This window comes from Sinocyclocheilus grahami, unplaced genomic scaffold (assembly GCF_001515645.1).
Source record: "Sinocyclocheilus grahami isolate Dianchi unplaced genomic scaffold, SAMN03320097.WGS_v1.1 scaffold998.1, whole genome shotgun sequence".
Lineage (NCBI taxonomy): Eukaryota > Metazoa > Chordata > Actinopteri > Cypriniformes > Cyprinidae > Sinocyclocheilus > Sinocyclocheilus grahami.
Genome location: NW_015506177.1, coordinates 248,220 through 263,482, shown reverse-complemented (window position 1 = coordinate 263,482; position 15,263 = coordinate 248,220). Strand labels below are relative to the sequence as shown.

Sequence of the window (15,263 nt, the reverse complement as noted above, 5' to 3'; positions counted from 1 at the left end):
CTGGAGAGAAAACGGCTCAATCGTGAGCTTCTTAGTCACATCCTGAAGGCCACACAGTATGAGAAGGTAAGAGATGGTCAGCATCACATGCCAACTGAGCTCATCAGATCAATGACTGCTCATTACATGGCTCTTCTAGGAAAATGTGCCCAAAGGGCTCTTCTCTGCATCTCATCGGCAGTATTGATCTTATCACATCCCTTTCTGGTCTATATATCCACCTTGTTTGTTTTGACCAGATTTTGTTCAATCAAACTCTATAGGGCTTTGCCTGTATGCATTTATTATGGTTTGAAATCGGCCTCCGTGATGTGACAAGCATGCCCAAATGAACATTAGAGATGATCATAAAGTGAAAGATTTAAACTCGATCATACTGTGAAGGGAATCCAGTGACACCCGAATAGGGATATAAATGTGAGTAGCGAATCTGCTAAGAAGTGGATATTATTCTAACACAGGACAGCTTAGAATGGCATTTCATGGCACTCAATGTGTTAACAGTGTCATTTTTTTTTTTTGCCAAGCCAGCGTGCCACGGTTTGGCGGTCTCTTTCCGAATAATCTGCAGGCTGCTCCTCTCCTCTAACAGCAAAAAGGGCCATCTGTCACAACCCCAGACAAGCGTCTGTGATAAAATGTCTTCTGTTTAATCAGGTAGCGCTGCCCACTCCCATTACCATTCCCTCAATGATCAAAGGCTCATTTCCCAGCATTCAGCGGTGCTAACAAGACTGAGGACTGGAGAGTAGGTAAATAACCCCAAGTGGGACGGGTCAGTTTGTCATGCACTTCGGCACCAGGCACAATCTCATATACCAATCCTAGATCGATATGAGATGCAAATCAACATCCCCGTTTCTCTCAGCCTGAACGGATGAAATGTGTGCTAATAAATGAGAAAGAGTATGGGCGTGTGCCAGAATGATGCCGCCACAAGTGTGTGATATATTGAGTGGTAAATTTTGATTGGTAGATGGATTCCTGTTTGACAGTGTCCTGAGTTGACTCTCTTCTGCACTCATCAGGTGATTGGTTGCGTTTCTCTGAGCTCTGCCAGCATCGTGAGTCAATGAAAAAGTCGAACACATTTTTGAACACTGAATCTTTATTTTTAGAGCTGTTGCCTTGCATACAAATCACCTGAATTTTATTATATAGCCTACTGTGCCGCAGAGTTATGTTTCGAGCCTTAGAAAGAATCACTGCACCTTTTATGAGAGAGAAAAATAACCACTGAAATAATCGATCAAAATGATTAATTCTGTTTCAAAAAATATTCTGCTTAGACCCACACTCCGTGTGCAATATGCTCTCACGTTCCATTGTAAAACGCATTTAAGCACTGTTGCAGAGTCAGCCATTTTCTTCCCATTGTTGTAGTCATAATTAAATGTCCAACATCTGAAGTCTGGCCAAGGTTCCTCTATTAACTCTGCTTTTCATTGTTTAAGTGACAGTTATAGAAGTTTAGCTGGATTTTTGTGAATTAGGACAGTTTATATATCCTCATTTTGTTTCCAACTCTTTTACTCTGTAGGTAAAGTCAGACTATGATCAGCTCAGAAAGGCTTTTGGTTGTGTGAGTCAAGAGAGAGACACTGCCAGGCAGGAGAAGGCTCAGCTCCAAGACAAACTGGAGAACCTTGAACAGGTCCTGAAGGTAAGATCACTGTTGGATATTGGTTAAATGGTAGTTTGATTATTGATTCAAATCCAACCAGCATCCAATACATTTTGCAGATATGCTTGTCAAACTTTAATCTTAAGAATACCAATCATTTAGAAAGAGTTTTGAGGACAGAGACGTCCTTGCAAAATACTGTAAACTGACTGTTTATTATATCATTAAACTCATTTTTTCCCCTTTGACAGCTTTTCTAATATCTAATAAGCAATCTGTATTGTTTAAGATCATATTTCCAAATGGTAGGGTCTTGCTTTTAAAGGAAAAACTGATACCAACTGAGATAATAATGTTTCATTTATCTGACTTGTTTCTGTCAGCGTCATGTTGCTGACTCATTGTTCAATGAAAAGTGTTCCTGCACTTGTCGCTTTATTGACTGCTTGTGTCATGTGTCTCGAGAGAAAGACAGCGCTTATAACAAGAAATCGACGGCTCATCTTTGAAATGAGAAATATATGTATTTATTTCTCCTACCTTTCTTATTATTGACTATGCGATAAATGATTACAGAAGAGATGAGGTGGGAGAAAGAAGTAGAAATAGTATAGCAGCGAGTCGAGGAGAAAACAAGGTTTTCTGTAAAGTTTCTGGATTCTTTTTGATGTTGTTTGAAGATGTCTTTTGCTCCTCAGAAAGGCATAATCATTCCAGATAGTGTTGCAGCAGCTGGACTGAAATAAAATATTTTCTTTTAAAGAAAAAAATAGCGCTTTTTGAACTTTCCATCTATTTGAAATCCTAAATTTTTAGAGGGATAGTTCACCAAAAAATGACAAATTCTGTCATTACTGACCCTCATGCCAATCCATGGCTTTTTTTAATGGAACCAGAAAGAAGATAATGTTTTGATAAAATACCCGTTTTTTAATTAGTATTGTCCTCCCATGCAATTAAAGGAAGTGGGGTCCAAAATAACATTAGACAACTGTGTGTACAGAAACATTATTCAAAATATCTGTTATGTTTACAAAAGAAAAACATGGTTTGAAATGACATAAATTTAAATTGATGTAGCTATGTAGCGTATGCTTTTTATTTGCTATTATGTAGCTAATTCATTTTATGTTCCTTTGCACACTTGTTAAAAATAAATCAATAAGTAAATAAATTTAAAAAATTAAAAATGAGTTGTTCCTGTCCTCTGAAGCTCTTCAGCTGCTCCTATTTTAATGAATAAAATAGCATTGAGTGTATAGACATGTGAGTGTGTGAGGTGTGTATGTACACTTAAAACTTAAAAGTCATCAAAGAAAAGAAAAGAGGCTTTAACTTCCTTGAAGAGGATGGAGATGAGAACAGTGAGAGAGATGGGGAGAACCTTATAAGCTTAAGCTTTTAAGCCTCACAAAATCTGATATGCATCAGTCCTACTCCTGTCCAGTTTAACTGCATCTTGAATAAAGGAGAAGGAAACCCAAATCCAAACAATCCATTAGACATTGTTTATTGCTTTTTACTCATCATCTTTTATTGTGGCCTTCTCGGTTTTCTGTATTTTCACAGAACATATTGTATTTACCAAGTGTCGCTCTATCAGTGGCTGTTGGTGTCATCATTCACTGTCACTATTGCACTTAATGTGTCTGTTAAAGCTCCTGCGTGGTTATTCATGATGCTTTTTCCCAGATCTTTGTCCACAGCCTGAAAACAGCAGATTAGAACATTGATCAATGGTTCGTTTTACAGTGTATCTTTAAGAAAGCAGGAGTTTCTACAAATGTCTGTCACATGTCCTAATTCTAATTTCCTTTTTTCCCCTCTTTCTGTTTTTCTTTTCTTCAGCATATGCGAGAGGCTGCAGATCGGCGGCAGCAACTGGAGGCAGAGCATGAGAAGGCCTTGGCTTTCCTCAACTCCAGACAGCAGGAGATCAACCTTCTGCAGAAGGTAAGAATCTCAGTGAACCTCAAACATGCCTGCACACACACAAACGTGTGTGTGTGTTTCGTTAACTACAGTCACTGTATGTCCCAGGGGTTGATTTTTATTTATTTATTTAACAGATTGTATCTTTTGAAGGTTAAAACTGTCTCACTATTTTTAGATCCCTTTTATGTATAGATGTTTAATACTTAGAATATTTTTTATATGTAATATCCTAACAAGCTGTTATTTTGTCATTTATGCGGACATGTGAAATTTTTTTAATTTAATTGTTAGTAAGGCTGCAACAAATGATAATTTTGATAATCGGTTAATCCAACTATTATTAGAATGATTAATTGACTAATCATAAATGATTTCACAGATTAATCAGTAGGTGTTGATCAATTATTCAGCTTTTGTAATTCATTAACTTTGAGTTATCCATATTTTATACATATTATTATATATCGAGCTGCTTTATAGCAGAAAATCAAATTGTAATTCTAATGTAATGTGACACTGAAATGTATGTTCCTGAAGTAAAAGTTTTTCTTTTAAAGAAAAAATAAAGTTTCTACAATGTTATATAAATAAACGTGACGTGACTTAATGGAGTGCCGATTGCAGAGCTGGTGCAAACATCTGCAGCACTATAATCAGATGCTTTCTTAACTACTATTTTCTCACAGCTGGCATCTTAGTTGTGTGTTTATTATGTTATTGAGAGAAAAGCTTGCAGCACATATTTACATATTCATTTAAACATCAGTATGTTTGCTAAACCGCTGCTTGTGTATATCAAAGTTGTTTTTACCTCTAAACTACCTGCAAAACTACAAAACCACACTCTACTGGTTCGGCTTCATTTGCAGATCTCATAACCGTGTCTTCTTCTATTAGACTGCAGTCCGGAGTGCTGAATTGCAGCCTTGCGCTACAGCACCACACTGGTAAAACTGCATTATTGCAGGCCTTTTACATTATGTCATATGAGATCAAACTACTTTTTGTTTAATATTTGTCTGCAATTTTTTTTGTCAACAATGTTGACTAATCATTTCAGTCTTAATTGTTAGTTTATGATATGAAAATTTCATTTTTCTAGCTATGAAATTGAATTTAGCAAGACAAAGGAGTTTGAAATGAATGCTTTTCACAGCACAGATTGCTACCATGAACCAGTTCAGTTCCTCACACCATCTTATTCATCATAATTTCATCAGTTATTTATTATATCATATCTAATGATCATGACACACTATGATTTTTTTCCAGTCCAGTGCAGAAGTTGACGTAAGAATAAGGAAATATTCTTCTGACATGGCAGCAATAGATATTCTGGCATAGTAGGGCTGGATAAAATCAGTGCAGTCACATAATAGGATCATGGCTGCAGAACTGTTTGCTTTTCTTTGTGTCTGCGGCCTTTCAGGAAGGAGCAGCGATTAGGCAAACAAAGCAATTAGAGCCGACAGCAGACACCGCATCAGTGCAGATCCCTAGGGAGGGGTTTGACAGAGCTTTTACCTCACTAACATATACGACACAGGCATATATGCACAAATGACTTGCTGATACAACTTGCATGGCAATCATAGCCTGGCTGTATCTTTCAATTTCCTGTTTGCCTACAAACAAAGAGTTTTCATTGTAATTTTACTCACTTATGAGTAACTGCTGTGAACTGTGACTCACAGTTTTGTGAGTCCTTCAAATACCAAATTTCCCCTCTGGGATCAATAAATCTGTCTGAAATTAGATGAAGTAGCTTTGCCAACCAAATCCTGGCAAATCTAAGATTTGATCAATGTGAAATTATAACGTCCTACTGGCGTTGCAGTTACTTTCTGAGATTTGGGTTCATCGGGTTTGAGTGAATGGAATCGCATTTGTACAGCTACGCTAAATATGCTATCTCTTATTTTCAGGTTCAGGCTGAAGCTGAAAAAGAGCATGAAGAAGTGGTGCATCTGCTAGAGGTAAAATATAATCTACTTGCTTTCCTTCTGTCCTATGGCATCCTACTAAAGCCTAATTTATACTCCTGGCTTGGTCAGCAGAGTCTGCCGTTCGTGCAAAAAGAAACTGTCTACCCAAATGATCTGATAAACATAGAAGGGGCCGATGCAACCTCATGTGTTTGATAAAAGACCTCCGTGTCTGACAGTCAGTCCAGTCTGAGAAGCTTCTGCTTGTCACGTACTATCAGCTTGACTTTCGAGGAGAACTTATGCCCCTGGGGCGTCCTTCCAGAGTTTCCTTTTTTTTATGACCTTCATAATTTTTGCCTTTTCCCATCTTTAATATTGTTTTTTTTTTATACCTTGCGATTTTGTTTCAAGTCAGTTTATCCTTTTTTCCATAGTTGAATATTTAGTTTGTTTTGTGATATTTTTCATCTCTGACCCTTGTCATTCTGATTTATATATATATTTTTCCTTTTGTGTTTAAACAGAGCCATATGGACAGAATGCAGGTACACACACTCACTCATTCAGAGATTATTTTGTAACCTTCCATTTCAGTTTTTTTTCTCATGGGAGGCATACAAATAACATTTTATTATTGGCACTTTAAAATAATAATTCACCCATAAATAAACGTTTTTGTCATAGTTTACTCATTCCAAACCCATCTGACTTTCTTCCAAAGGAACATTTTTGATGAATTTATTAATATTTTCTTCCATATGAGTAAATTGAGACTTTTCGGCTTCTAATAGGACGACAAAAATATTATAAAAGCATCATAAAAGTGGTCATTGTGATTTATGCTGCTTGTGCATTCAAATTTTTGAGACCATGTTATGGCTTTGTGGGAAGAACAGACTGAAATTTAAGTCATTATGAATAACATGAGGGATGAGTAAATAATGTCGGAATTTAAATCTTTAAAATCATTGCATTATTATTTGTCCTTTGAGTATCTTTGCTGCTACACTCATCTTTGTGGGCGTGAATTGTTGCTGCTAAAGAGTTAAGAGTTTAACAAACAAAATGAAGTTTCCATCAGGTTTCCATCAGGTCAGGTCTTCTTTGCATCAGGTCTTTTGTTGTTGGGGTGAAACTAGGACCTGATGAAATGATGTGACTGTATCGGTATTAAGGTCTGGTTAGATAATACACTTAAACGCACACACACAGAGGTTATTTAAACCTCTAATGCCTTTGCCACTAGAAAGTGTCTCTGTTTTTTGCAGTGTCTCATGCATGACACAGTGTTCTAAAAACAAGGTTCTCAAGTTAAAACTAGGGATGTGTGCCACACAACTAATTTCATTATTGTTTAAAGATTTTGTATTTTGTAAATTGTGTGTATGCCCCTTAGGATATCAGAATAAATAGGCTTCTAATAGAGAAAAAAATTATTCCTATAACATGTTGTTATTGTCACGGGCTGAGCATCCGATCAAACTTTACAGCATTTTGTCACAAATTTATGTAATGCTGGGTCATATGTCTAATAGCAGGGATTTTAATACTGTATTTTGCACAGTGTTTGTTCAATATTTTAGGCTGGGAATCACTATGCTGCTATATATGCGTTTACGAAATAGTCCGTTTTTCTTTTCAGCCATGTTATGTTAATAATTTTGCATATTGTTGGGTGTAATTTTGCATATTGCTGGTTCCTATAACAAAACCATTTGAGAACTACTGCTACAGTTCAGTGTATTTCATCTGTGTTTTTATTCCTGTGTATGATATAAATGATTTTATTTCATCGTTTGTGTATTTCTTTCTTGTATATTCCTTACCCGGACTCTCAAAGGTCAAGGTTCATGACTTGGAGCAGAAATGCCGGACACAGAGTGAGCAGTGCAATATTTTGTCGAAAGAGCTGGAAAAATATCACCTGGGGTCAGACGCGGAGGATACACTCAACACTGACTCACAGGAGAAAAACTTGTGCAACAGTTACAACAGCCTGCAGCGCCAGGCCGAAAAAAGTGAGTGAAGCATTTTTCAAACAGATGGGGGTGTATTTTCTCCCACGAACCACAGACATTTCAGAATGTTGTGAGCAGTTTTTAATAACACCTTTCTAGAATTTCTGGCATTTCTTAAAATGCCCCTAATTTAAATAAAAATGCCTTGTTTTTTTTGTTTTTTTGCTTATCAGCCTTTTTCATGCAGCACATTGCATTTATCTCATACATTAATGTACCATGGTAAAATCATAGTGCTTTTTGTAAGGGGGAACATTCAGGATGCATAATATTTTTTAGTAAACAGAGTGCTGCAAAGCTGCAAAAAAAAGATTTTTCCATTGTTTTTTGAATTATTGCAGAAATCAAGCTTTGTGACCAACAAAAGTTTATGATACTTACATGTTTTGTGCATCATGATAATCTTTACAAATTAACACAACTTTAATGATTTTTTTAAAAACATTTGGTAACACTTTACTTGAAGTGGTGTGCATAAGACTGACATGGCACCTTCATAATCATGACATGACACATGTCATGAATATGATGGAGGTTTTATGCATATTTATGACAACTGTCATTAAGTGTCATTCGCTCAGTTATGTCATTTTTAATGCAAATATGACATTATTTGACCTAACCCTAACCTAAACCTACCCCTACCCTTACCCCTAACCATAGCCCATAACAAAGACATCTCAAACAATGTCATCTTTGCATTAAAAATGACATAACTGAGTGAATGACACTTAATGACAGTTGCATAAAAAACCTTCATATTCATGACATGTGTCTTTGTTATGGGCTATGGTTAGGGGTAAGGGTAGGGGTAGGTTTAGGTTAGGGTTAGGTCAAATAATGTCATATTTGCATTAAAAATGACATAACTGAGTGAATGACACTTAATGACAGTTGCATAAAAAACCTTCATATTCATGACATGTGTCTTTGTTATGGGCTATGGTTAGGGGTAAGGGTAGGGGTAGGTTTAGGTTAGGGTTAGGTCAAATAATGTCATATTTGCATTAAAAATGACATAACTGAGCGAATGACACTTAATGACAGTTGTCATAAATATGCATAAAACCTCCATCATATTCATGACATGTGTCATGTCATGATTATGAAGGTGTCATGTCAGTCTTATGCACACCCCTTCAAGTAAAGTGTAACCAAACTTTTTTAAGCTTAAATACAATCACCATAAGCTAGACCTTATTTCATGCATTTAACCAAAAATCCATTCAAAAAAGCCCACTGTCTTCAGGATGATGGAACCAGAAGTGCTAAAATGCTAACTCGTTTTGGCATAAAAAAAGGAATCATCCCTGCAGCACTCTATTCTTAAATACTAAAAGAATACTACTACTACTAATAATCATTATTATTATCATTATTAGAAAAACTGCTGGAAGGTGAATATTTATAATGAATTTCTTTTAATGATGAAATTGTGAAATGATTAAATGTTTGATACTGCCAGTGCCAACCATTAACCTCTAGTGATATGTTTAATAAATATTAAATAAATATTACATTTTTAAATTACAGTTGTTATTACTTAATGAATGCATGCGTAAATAAGTAAATCATATATTTTAACACATCATTTATTTAAATCCATTTGTTTAGATCCATCCTATTGTTCAGTGATCAAAGTCATTGATTTCCATTATAACTCATGCTTGCAGGTGATGAGAGATCGGACAGATCTCCACTGGTCTCAGAACTGCCCATAGTACAGCAACACAAGACAGACAAGCCAGAGCAGCTGTCGGTCAAACCCACCGTCCAAACCCAGAGTCGATCCAGCAGCCCCATGCAAGCATCCCTCGCAGAGGTTTGTCATGCGTCTCAGCTACACTGTGATCATTCTGTTAACTGGTTGCTGCGAGCAGATAACAGTATCTGTTTATCTGTCTGTATTTTACTCAAGAGAAAAGAAATGTGCTAATTTCATGCTTTTTCAGCATAATTGGTCTCTCTCTCTATAATTAGATCCATAAATGACCTCATATCAGATGTTGAAGATTGTCTGATGCTTTAGGAAAGAAAGTCAGTTGTTTATGGGAAAACTCAATCCACTATTCCACTGAGAGCTTAGATGCCCAAAGAATGGAGCCACAAAATTCATTTAATAATTAGGTGAAAAGAATAATTGTTTTGATGTTCAACTATTTTCTCCTCTCTCAACTGTAAACCATTTGTATGTTGATTTTGCAAAAACATTGCATTGTGTAAACACCTTGACTCGATGCTGCTATCAAAAAAGATGTTTGAGCATCTCAGCCAGCTTAACACAGCACAATTGGCTCAACCATTGACAATGGCAAAACCGGTTTGAAAACACTATCACCACCAAAGAAATTACACACTTCAGCCTTATATTTTCCCTGGGTGTGAGATTGACATCAATGCAAATAGGTAATAATCATGTCCGCTCTGTGCACTTAATCATACATGAATCAAATCATCCATGAACACATTGCATGCACTGTGCACATTGGGAGCAGGACTGGAAAAAATGGATGTTATGTAATGATCCTCACACAAACCCTGGCATAGTACATTCACGTTAGGATATTCAGTGTGGAAAAGATCAGGATCAAGTGTGTCAGCTGATTTCCTCTGTCCGTAGATGGACAATGAGGTGAGCCCAGCTCCGAGGTCCAAGACAAGATACACAGGCCAGGTCCGTCTCTGCACTGCCCGATACAGGTATATTTCTTACCTCTTTTATCCAAATTTATATATATACATATATAGTGTACACACACAGTATATAGACACTACCATTCAAAAGTTTGGGGTCAGTAAGATTTTTGTTTGTTAATTTGAAAGAAATTAATATTTTGATTCTGCCAGGATGTATTAAATAAATCACAGTAACAGTAAAGCTATTTATATGTAACAAAAGATTTCTATTTCAAATTAAAATTTCTATATATCATAGAATCCTGAAAAGAAAACAATCCTGTTTTTCACAAGAATATATAGGCGGCACAATTGTTTTCAACTGTGTGTATAAGAAATGTTGCTTGAGCACCAATCAGCATATTAGAATGATTTCTGAAGGATCATGTGACACTGAAGACTGGAGTAATGGCTACTCAAAATTCTGCTTTGCCATCACAGGAATAAATTACATTAATTATTATATTGCATTCAAATAAAAAACGTTGTTTTAAATTGTAATAATATTTCACAATAAAAAAAAATCTAACCTTGGTGAGCATAAGAAAATTTAATGTTTAATGTACAAAACATTAAAACAAATTTTTACTGTCTCCAACAATTGGAACAGTAGTGAACTCTTATATAATGTATATACTTATGCATAAGTGTGTGTGTGTTTGTATTTGTGTTTTCTTTCCCTCTCACTATCTGATCTTTTGGCCAGTTATAATCCCTATGATGGACCTAATGAGCATCCAGAAGCAGAGCTCCCTCTTGTGGCAGGGAAGTATTTGTACGTATATGGAGGCATGGACGATGATGGATTTTATGAAGGTAATTGAGTTATGATACAAGAGGTGTAATTATTTGTACAATTTTATACAAATTGTCGATTTGTAAATTTTTATTCCTTATTTACTTGTTCTATTTTTAATTAAATTTTATTTTTTATTATCTGTGTTGTTTTGTTCTGTCTCTGTCATTCTGTTACACTGTGGAGCTTCTGTCATGAAAACAAATTCCTCGTATGTGTAAACATACCTGGCAATAAAGCTCATTCTGATTCTGATTCTGATTATTATTGGAGAATGAATTTGAATTGAATCTCCAATTGTCCAACATCTAAAAAAATCCCAACAACATATTTGCTAATGGACATAAATAATTGACATAGATGACTAACACTGAATTAAGACAGTAAGCATCACCTGGCAGCATGTATTAAAATGACATGCTTACAAAATGCATCACAATTACATTTTATGTAATGAGATCTGCTGCAGCTTATGAGATCTTTCTATTTCTGTTTGTTCCAGGAGAGCTATTGGATGGCCAGCGTGGCCTGGTTCCCTCTAATTTTGTGGAGTTTGTCCAAGACAAGGAAAAGCCATCTATCGAGGGTGGAGAGGAGCAGGGCAGGCTGGAGCAGAGCTGTCTGAGCCTGGCGACCATAGATGGAGGCGCTCCTCTGGACAGCCTTAGCAGCGACGCCCTCGGCCACTGCAGCAACGGGACAGGCGCTCTGGATGGAGAGGAGCTGAGTGATGACATCGTGCCTTACCCCAGGAAGATCAATCTGATCAAACAGCTGGCGAGAAGTGTGATAGTGGCCTGGGAAGCGCCTCTAGTGCCCCTTGGCTGGGGCAACATCAACGGCTACAATATCTTAGTGGATGGGGAAGTACGTTCCTCTGTGCCATTTGGAGGCAGGACCAAACTGCTTCTCGAAAAGCTGGACCTGGCTGCCTGCACATACCGTGTGTCGGTACAGAGCGTGACGGACAGGGGACTCTCTGATGAGTTGCGCTGCACCTTGCTGGTGGGCCGCAATGTTGTGGTGGCACCCACCTATCTGCGCATGGATGATATTTTACGTGACTCTGCTGAACTTTCGTGGCTGCCCAGTAATAGTAACTACGCCCATGTTGTGTACTTAGATGGCGTGGAGCATGCCGTGGTTAAGCCGTGCTCTTACAAACTGCGTTTTGTAAACCTGAAGGCCGCCACAGTGTACAAAGTAAAAGTGTTGGCCAAACCTCACCAGGTGCCCTGGCACATGCCTCTGGAACAGAGAGAGAAGAGAGAGGCTGGGGTGGAGTTCTGCACCCAAGCTGCAGGTGAGATTCAACTCTAAAATTTTTAAGATATTGCCCCAATATTAATTAATGCTGTTTTTAATTATTAATTTAATGAACCAGCTCAAACTATACTGATGCACTGCATAACAAAAAATGTTTCTGTAGACAATCATCTATTGCACCTTTAAGATATTTTCGATGAAATCTGAGAGCTTTCTGACCCACCATAGACAGCAAGGGTCCTGCCATGATCAAGGCACAGAAACGTAGTAAGGAGGACATCGTTAAAATGTGACATCAGTGGTTCAACCATAATTTTATGAAGCTACGAGAATAGTCAGAAGAGAAAAGCATGCATGTGTTGTGATACTCTCCAAAATGGCACTATTGGGTAATGTGGAGGAGAAGAATTGTTGACTAAAGTCATTCTTTTTGGTTTCTTTGCGAACAAAAAGTATTCTTGTAGCTTCATAAAATTACGGTTGAACCCCTGATGTCACATGGACTATTTCTGTGCCTTGATCGTGGTAGGACCTTTGGTGTCTATGGAGGGTCAGAAAGCTCTCAAATTTCATCAGAAATATCTTAATTTGTGTTCCGAAGATGAACGTTTTACGGGTTTGGAACGACATAAGGGTTAGTAATTAATGACAGAATTTTCTTTTTTGGGTGAACTATCCTTTTAAAAAAACAAGTTTTATAAGTGTCATTTGTTTGTGAATCAAACTATACTGTTGTGTTGTATTTTCCCATAGCCACTGAAAATGTTTTTTGGGATTATAAGAATCGATGTCAGAATTGTTCAAATCTTAATCCGAAAATCTGTATTTTTACCCACTAAGGCTGACACATATTGGACCCTAATAGCACACACAATCTCCTTTGATATGCAAAAAAGACAGAAAACAGCTATTTTTGTTGTTCTGATTAGCACAACACTCCACTTAAAATAGTCAGAGGCAACAGAAATGGGTTTAGTGAAGCTAATTGGATTAATTAATTAGCTGAAATGCTCAGGCAGTTGGAAGTAATGCTTGCCCTTATGCCATTATTCAGCTGTGAAGCTGTTGAAATGTCCATATTACTGTACACTTGAGTTCAAGCGAATGAATGCAGTGAACACAATCCTTTCTAAACATAATGTCTATAGTGTCAGTTGTGTTACTGTAACTAACTGGTGGTTATCTGCCCCTCCCCAGGACCCCCTCTACCTCCTCAAGAAGTCCAGGTCCAGTGTGGACAAGCCCCAGGAGTCCTCCAAGTGCGTTGGAAGCCACCTCCAATGACACCCATGGGAACCTCCAATGGTGCAAATGTCATTGGCTACGCAGTGTGCACAAAGGGTCAGAGGGTAAGAATCTGCATGCATCAGCAGTCATATCTGGTGATGTTTATGTGACAGAACAGTTCTGGACCGCATGAAGGCTAAACAAGAGTCATCAAGACCTATTTTTATCAAAAAGGGATACTGATGCCCTCTGTTGGTGGAGTTGGGTGATTCTAAACACTTGAATTCATTGTTTATGGTGGTTTTAGGTGATGAAAGATTCTCATACTAACAGTCTTTTTGTTACGTTATTTGGATGATTAATGAGGAGAATGTTGATTCTAAAGGTGCGGCCACATGCAGTCGCAAAAAAAAGGTCCATTATCTATTGTTTCCTATACAAATTACCAAATTTTGCCTGCAAAAATTCGCGAAATAACTGTAAATGTCACGTAATCTTAATGCTAATACTAATGCTGTTTCAGATTGCTGAGGTGTTGTATCCACTGGCAGACTATGCGGCAGTAGAACTGAACCGTCTCCAGTGCTTGGAGGCCCATGAAGTTATTGTCAGGACTTTATCAGCACAAGGGGAATCTCAAGACTCCCATGCCGCCGTCATTCCAAACCACCTGCTGGTGCCTCTTCCTAAAACCCTCCCTCCTTCTCACCACATACAATCACCTCTCCCACCCCAGCAGTCCCAACCAATGCCTCCTCATCCCCAAATCCGGGCCCTTCCCCCTCACCCTGGACCACAACCACCCACCCATCTCCAACCCCTTCCCGTTCGCCCTAACCAGCCCCCATCTCATCTCCATCCCCACCGTATGCCCCATCCCACACAGCCCTCTCCACCTCACCTCCAGCCTTTACCACCACACCCCATCCCTCAACCCCAGCCCACCATCCCAATGCCCCAGCCTCAGACGTCCATGCCCATGCCCCAACCCCAGCCCCAGCCACCCATGCCTCAGCCCCAACAGCCCATGGCCATGCCCCAACCCCAGCCAGCCATCCCCATGCATCAACCCCAGCCAGCTATCCCGATGCCCCAGCCTCACATTCCCCAACTGCCCCTTCCCCAACCCCAAAGACCACTAAGTGCCAGAGAGCTGGAAACCAAAGAGCCAGGGCCAGGAATGCTTCATCATGGAGGGGGCCCACCTCAGCCATGGAAGCCTGGCTGCTCCCCATCAGGCATGCCCACAGGCCTGCCACATGGACACACCCTGGATGCCCCGGCCTTCCCGAACCACCGCTCCCCGTCACCTCAAAGGATCCTCCCCCAGCCCAGGGGTACACTCATTCCTGACACTGTGGCCAAGGCTATTGCCCGAGAAGCAGCCCAAAGAGTGGCTGCAGAGAGTGGACGGGTGAGTCAAGTCAGCAAATAGCATGTTATATAAAGTAGCTGCAAACTTTAACCCTAGAATGCATGACTCAAGAAACTTGAATAATGGGGGTCAAATTGACCCATATCGAAGTCAATGATTTTTAATCAGAAATAATTTCTTCTTCCTTTTCTTCTTCTTTTTATTGTTTTCTATATTTTATATACATTTTATTTAGATTTTTATGTAGATGATAAAAATCTAAATACAATTTATATAAAATAAAAAACAATAAAAGAATATATATATATTTACCTTTTAAAGATATATATGTGTGTGTGTGTATGTGTGTGTATATATATATATATATGTATATATATATATATATCTTTACCTTTTAAAGATATATATGTGTGTGTGT

The 15,263-nt window shown here is 38.2% G+C and overlaps 1 protein-coding gene across 3 annotated transcripts in view; it reads left to right on the top strand.

Moving 5' to 3' along the window:
* The first annotated feature begins 1,586 nt into the window (after positions 1 to 1,586).
* The window catches only part of LOC107565381 (RIMS-binding protein 2-like), a 24,938-nt gene continuing 11,261 nt past the window's right edge, over positions 1,587 to 15,263 (top strand). The window contains exons 1-11 of one of the 3 annotated variants that reach the window (XM_016250595.1): positions 1,587 to 1,663; positions 3,473 to 3,577; positions 5,485 to 5,535; positions 6,012 to 6,032; positions 7,328 to 7,505; positions 9,179 to 9,327; positions 10,126 to 10,205; positions 10,888 to 10,997; positions 11,480 to 12,280; positions 13,441 to 13,592; positions 13,994 to 14,884. In XM_016250595.1, coding sequence (XP_016106081.1) covers positions 3,476 to 3,577; positions 5,485 to 5,535; positions 6,012 to 6,032; positions 7,328 to 7,505; positions 9,179 to 9,327; positions 10,126 to 10,205; positions 10,888 to 10,997; positions 11,480 to 12,280; positions 13,441 to 13,592; positions 13,994 to 14,884 — 2,535 coding nt within the window. In that variant the 5' untranslated portion in view covers positions 1,587 to 1,663; positions 3,473 to 3,475. Of the gene's footprint in view, positions 1,664 to 3,472; positions 3,578 to 4,456; positions 4,507 to 5,484; positions 5,536 to 6,011; positions 6,033 to 7,327; positions 7,506 to 9,178; positions 9,328 to 10,125; positions 10,206 to 10,887; positions 10,998 to 11,479; positions 12,281 to 13,440; positions 13,593 to 13,993; positions 14,885 to 15,263 lie in introns of those variants that run through there. The other 2 variants (XM_016250598.1, XM_016250596.1) reach the window with 2 other exon arrangements.